Source organism: Akebia trifoliata, chromosome 1 (genome assembly GCF_017979445.1).
Source record: "Akebia trifoliata isolate Shusen 1 chromosome 1, ASM1797944v1, whole genome shotgun sequence".
Lineage (NCBI taxonomy): Eukaryota > Viridiplantae > Streptophyta > Magnoliopsida > Ranunculales > Lardizabalaceae > Akebia > Akebia trifoliata.
In genome coordinates, this window is record NC_141375.1 from 1,727,517 (window position 1) to 1,733,986 (window position 6,470).

At 42.4% G+C, this 6,470-nt stretch overlaps 1 protein-coding gene across 1 annotated transcript; it reads left to right on the top strand.

Annotated features, from left to right (window-relative positions):
• The first annotated feature begins 272 nt into the window (after positions 1 to 272).
• Positions 273 to 3,667, top strand: LOC147410304 (uncharacterized). Its single transcript, XM_086456760.1, has 4 exons — positions 273 to 684; positions 1,017 to 1,952; positions 2,181 to 2,279; positions 3,393 to 3,667. Exons 1-4 carry the CDS (start codon positions 273 to 275, stop codon positions 3,665 to 3,667), a joined length of 1,722 nt encoding a protein of 573 aa, XP_086312886.1.
• The last annotated feature ends 2,803 nt before the right edge of the window (positions 3,668 to 6,470 follow it).

Here is a 6,470-nt window from a genome sequence, read left to right on the forward strand (position 1 = left end):
ACATAAATCCACAACAAGACAGTATGTGTATGGCCACAATCACCTTTACTGACGAGGATCTCCAATTGGGGTCTCAACCTCACAATAGGCCTCTTTATGTTACAGGTTATGTGAGGGAAACTAAAATTCAAATAATCCTCCTGGATTGTGGCTCTACGGTCAACATCATGCCAATTTGTACTATGAAATAAGTTGGCATCTCATCGGATCAACTTGCTCGCAGTAAGTTGATGATTCAAGGTTTCAACTTAGGAGGTCAAAGAGCTATCGGCATGATAAGAGTCAAGCTCTTTATCGCAGATTTGGAATCAACAGCGCTCTTCCACGTGATTGATTGTAAAACTTCATATCACTTACTTCTCGGCCGACCGTGGCTGCATGAAACTGGGGTAGTACCATCCACGTTACATCAATGCTTCAAGTATTACCAAGATGGTGTGCAGAAACGTGTAATAGCCGAAGATCAACCGTTTGACAAGGCAGAAACGTATTTTGCAGATGCGAAATTTTATGTTGGAGGGGATGTCATTCAAGAAGCACTTCCAGTTTCGGTACCTCCTTCTAGTAAGCAAAAAATCGACAAAGGAAAACATACTATGAAGGATGTCGAGGAAATTTTTCCCGGTCCTCCACTTCAGAAAGAACGTAGTAAGAACAAGAACCAGAAACTCGCAACAGATCGAGGTGAGTCAATCAATGGTGGACGCGTCATCCACAATTGTGTTGCCAACCCCAATGCTTCGTTACGTGCCACAATCGAGACGGAAGCCGGGACAATCACCTTTCGAAGAGATTTCTTCAAAGACCAAACCTTCTGTCTCTAAAATCGAATTGGAGACGTTGAAAGAAGAGTTAACCTTTCGGTTACACCTCTCCAAAAATCTTACGTAGTAAGGACACCCGTGAAAAGTATTATCCCAGCTACATCAATCACGAACAGCATCGCGAAGTTGAGTCTGAAAGTTGGTTCGGTCCTAAAACTTCAAAGTTATTCGAAATTGCTGGTTATGGAAAAGGTGAACCCGTACGATTGGGCGAACTACTACCAACTGATCAAATTCATGGTTTGACTGCAACACAAGTCAAACTCGTTCGAGCTGGAGAAAAAGTTTCATTCACACGAGCGGGACTAGGTTATACGTCAGAGGCTCCAATCAAAATTTCTAAGATGAAGATGGCTTCTTCACAACATACTACAGTAGAGGTCATCGATGAGTCTGTAGAAGAAACACCAATTTCACGAATATCGGTTTTTGATCGAATTGGTGGCCACATCTCGACCACGTCGGTATTTGATCGATTGGGTGCTTTAGATGATCGTCATGATGTAAAAATTCATAAATCTCGTGCGTCTGCTCTATCTAGACTTGGTCAAAAGGTTGGAGTAAAAATACGAAGAGAATCACGACATCAACTGAAGCAAATGAATAAACATATGGAGCATAAAGATAGTAGTGGCTTGCATAGCACTATTCCATCTCGCATGAAACGACAAGCAGCTTTAGAAGTCTCGATATCAGATGCATTGATTGTGAAGCGACGCACCATCATCCTCACAAACCAAACGGGTAACAACCAAACTTCAGCTGTTGGAACAAACAATTCTGAAGATGTTTCTGTAAATCATATTACCATTGAGGAATTCCCTGAAGAAAATTCTACTTCGTCAGATGAAGAACTCGAAAGTGCTCCACCGGTCTTTGAAGAAGGCGGACAGGCCACTGTCGACGACCTAAAAGAAATAAATCTTGGGACAATTGAAGAGCCGCGACCCACGTTCGTCAGTACTCTTCTAAACCAGCATGAAGAATCTGAGTACCTCAAGTTGCTACAAGAGTATAGAGATGTATTTGCTTGGACTTACAAAGAAATGCCAGGACTTGATCCGAAGATCGCTGTTCATCAGCTCGCAGTTAAACACGGAGTTCGCCCAATAAAACAGGCACAACGTCGTTTTCGACCAGAGTTGATACCACAAATTGAGACAGAGGTCAACAAGTTGATAGAAGCTAGCTTCATCCGAGAAGTAAAATATCCAACCTGGATTTCCAACATAGTTCCGGTAAGAAAGAAGAATGGACAAATTCGAGTATGTGTCGATTTTCGCGACTTGAATAATGCATGTCCAAAAGATGATTTTCCACTCCCAATCATAGAACTTATGGTTGATGCGACTACAGGACATGAAGCCTTGTCTTTCATGGATGGATCTTCTGGTTACAATCAAATTCGAATGTCACCAAAAGACGAGGAGCTTACAGCCTTTCGTACCCCAAAAGGTATATATTATTACAAAGTTATGCCTTTTGGACTTAAGAACGCTGGTGCCACTTACCAGCGAGCAATGCAGAAAATCTTTGATGACATGCTACATGACAAGGTGGAATGTTACGTTGATGACCTAGTAGTAAAGTCCAAGAAAAGAGAAGATCACTTACAACATCTACGTGATACCTTCGACAGATTACGACGGTACTAGTTCAAGATGAATCCATTAAAATGTGCTTTTGGAGTCACCTCGAGTAAATTTTTGGGATTTGTGGTTCGACATCGCGGTATTGAAATCGATCGAAACAAGATTGAAGCCATTCAAAAAATACCGGCACCAAAGAACATTCATGAACTCAAAAGTTTACAAAGTCGACTTGCCTACATTCGTAGATTCATCTCAAACTTAGCTGGGCGTTGTCATCCCTTCAGTCGATTGATGAAGAAAGATATATCATTCGAATGGGATAAGCTTGTGAGAATGCTCTGAAAAGCATCAAGGAGTATCTCTTCTCAGCCTCCTGTTCTTTCTGCACCAATTCCTGAAAAGCCACTGATTCTCTATATTAGTGCACAAGAAATGTCACTAGGAGCATTGTTGGCTCAAGAAAATGATGAAGGAAAAGAAGGTGCACTCTACTACTTGAGTCGAACTCTTGTTGGAGCAGAAGTAAACTATTCACCCATCGAGAAGACATGTTTAGCGCTCATCTTTGCCACAAAGAAACTCCGGTATTACATGTTATTGTACACAATCCGACTCACTGCGCGAGCTGATCCACTCAAGTACATCATGACATGGATAGTCTTGTCAGGAAGACTAGCTAAATGGGCCATTCTCTTATCAGAATTCGAGATTATTTACATCCCTCAAAAGGCTGTAAAAGGGCAAGCATTAGCCGACTTTCTTGTTGATCATCTTATTCCAGCTGAATGGGAATTGTCTCATGACTTGCCTGATGAAGAAGTATTCTCTATTGATGTGCTTCCAGCTTGGAGAATGTTCTTTGATGGCGCAGCTAGAAGAGATGGAGCGGGGGCAGGTGTAATTTTTATCACCCCACAAAATGAAGTATTGCCATTCTCGTTTGTCTTGACGAAACTATGTTCAAACAATGTTGCAGAATACCAATCGTTGATAATTGGTTTAGAACTCGGGCTAGAGATGAAGTTACACCAACTCTATGTGTATGGGGACTCACAACTTGTCATCAATCAACTCTCAACGGAGTATGACGTTCGAAAACATGAATTGGTACCTTATCACCAGTATGCTACACAACTTTTAAGTCAGTTTGAAGATACCATCATCAAACACATACCAAGAGCCGAAAACAAGCAGGCTGACGCTTTAGCTAGTCTTGCTGCAAGTTTGGCTATGCCAGAGGAGAGACAATGAGTATCCCTATCTGCCATAGGTGGGTACTACCTCCTTTGATAGAAGAAAATTGCGAGTCGCATGAAGCAAACATCATCGAAATAGCCGAAGTCAAAGATTGGAGACAGCCACTTATCGACTATCTACAGCATGGGAAGCTGCCAGACGACTTAAAGCATAAAATCGAAATACGTCGTAGGGCACCTCGATTTTTATATTTCAACGATAAGTTATATACCGTCGCTCTTTCGACGATATCTTAATGAGATGTCTCGGAGATGATGAAATCCGAGATGCTTTAGAAGAAGCACACTCTGGAGTGTGCGGTTCACATCAGTCAGGGCCGAAACTCCATCACAGTCTGAAGAGGATGGGATTTTACTGGCCAACTATGGTGAAAGATTCTTTAAACCATGCGAAGAGGTGTAAAGCTTGTCAATTTCATGGAGATTACATTCGTCAACCACCGGAGCCATTGCATCCTACAATCGCATCTTGGCCCTTTGACGGGTGGGGACTTGATGTCGTTGGACCACTCCCAAAATCTTCAAGGCAACATCTCTATATCCTCGCCGCAACAGATTACTTTTCTAAGTGGGCAGAAGCAGTTCCCCTTCGAGAGGTCAAGAAAGAAACGGTAGTTGACTTCATCAAAAGTAATATCGTCTTCCGTTACGGCATTCCACGATATATCATGACAGATAATGGGAAATCTTTTAGCAATACGCTGATGGATCAATTCTGCATGAAGTTCAACATTAAGCAGAGATGTTCTACAATGTACAACGCTGCAGCAAATGGACTCGCCGAAGCCTTCAATAAAACTCTTTGCAAGCTTCTTGAGAAGGTTGTCTCAAAATCGAAAAAAGATTGGCATGAACGAATTGGAGAAGCATTATGGGCATACAGAACCTCATACCGCACCTCCACACAAGCCACACCTTACTCATTGGTTTATGGAGTTGAAGCTGTTCTCCCTTTGGAACGTCAGATACCTTCATTAAGAATTGCAATCCAAGAAGGTCTAACTTATGATGAGAATGCCAAGTTACGTCTGGCTGAACTTGAAGCATTGGACGAAAAGAGATTGGAAGCACAACAACGACTAGAGTGTTACCAAGCCCGTTGTCACGTGCATTCAATAAGAAAGTTCGACCACGTTCTTTTCAAGTTGGCGATTTAGTTCTCGCTGTACAACGACCAATCATCCTCTCACACCGTTCTGGAAAGAAGTTTGATCCGAAATGGGATGGGCCTCATGTAGTGAAAGAAGTATACACTAATGGTGCATATCTTCTTGTAACACCAGAAGGATTACGTCTTGGTCCAATTAACGGCAAATTCCTAAAAAGATACTATGCTTAAAAGAATGACGCTCCCCAGCACGAGCCTAAACTGTTTGACAACGCTCCCCAACACGAGCCTAAACTGTTTGACGATGCTCCTCAGCACGAGCCTAAATTGTTTGACATCGCTCCCCAGCACGAGCCTAAACTGTTTGACAACGCTCCCCAACACGAGCCTAAACTGTTTGACGATGCTCCTCAGCACGAGCCTAAACTGTTTGACATCGCTCCTCAGCACGAGCCTAAACTGTTTGACATCGCTCCCCAGCACGAGCCTAAACTGTTTGACAATGCTCCTCAGCACGAGCCTAAACTGTTTGACATCGCTCCCCAACACGAGCCTAAACTGTTTGACAACGCTCCTCAGCACGAGCCTAAACTGTTTGACAATGCTCCCCAGCACGAGCCTAAACTGTTTGACAATGCTCCTCGGCACGAGCCTAAACTGTTTAGCAATGCTCATTATTGTACGAGTTTAAACTACATGATACTCCTGACCCGCATGAGTTAAAACTGTGAACGGTCCGAAAAAAAAAAAAAAAAAATTTGAGCTCGCTAGATTGAAAACCCGAAAGGGCGGTCTAGGCAAAACTTAGAGCATTATCCATCTGAACTACGTTATGGTTTGATCCCATTTTGGGTACGTAGGCAGCCTGTAAAGTTACTTCAGGTTCAACCACATCAACAAAAAAAAATCATCATGCTCAATGCTTTAGCGCTAGAGTTTGGCCAATTGACTGTACAAATAGTTCGTCGCATGGTTTTTTCTAACCAGTTAACGTTTGTCAGCCAATTGACGTTATGATGCCGCTAGCCAGTCGACGTTGTGTACTCTTAAGCATTATTGATAAACAACTGTTTTAAAAATTGGCCAACCGACTGGACAAATGATTCGTCGCATGGTTTTCTAACCAGTTAACGTTTGTCAGTCAATTGACGTTATGATGCCGCTAGCCAGTCGACGTTGTGTACTCCTAAGCATTACTGATAAACAGTTGCTTTAGAGGTTAGTCAACTAGCTGGACAAATTATTCGTCGCATGGTTTTCTAACCAGTTAACGTTTGTCAGTCAATTGACGTTATGATGCCGCTAGCCAGTCGACGTTGTGTACTCCTAAGCATTACTGATAAACAGTTGCTTTAGAGGTTAGTCAACTAGCTGGACAAATTATTCGTCGCATGGTTTTCTAACCAGTTAACGTTTGTCAGTCAATTGACGTTATGATGCCGCTAGCCAGTCGACGTTGTGTACTCCTAAGCATTACTGATAAACAGTTGCTTTAGAGGTTAGTCAACTAGCTGGACAAATGATTCGTCGCATGATTTTTCTAACCAGTTGACGTTTGTCAGCCAATTGACGTTGTGATGCTGTTAACCAGTTGACGTTTGTCAGCTAATTGACGTCATCCACTCCTAAGCGTTACTGATAAACAGTTGCTTTAGAGGTTAGTCAACTAACTGGACAAATAGTTCATCGC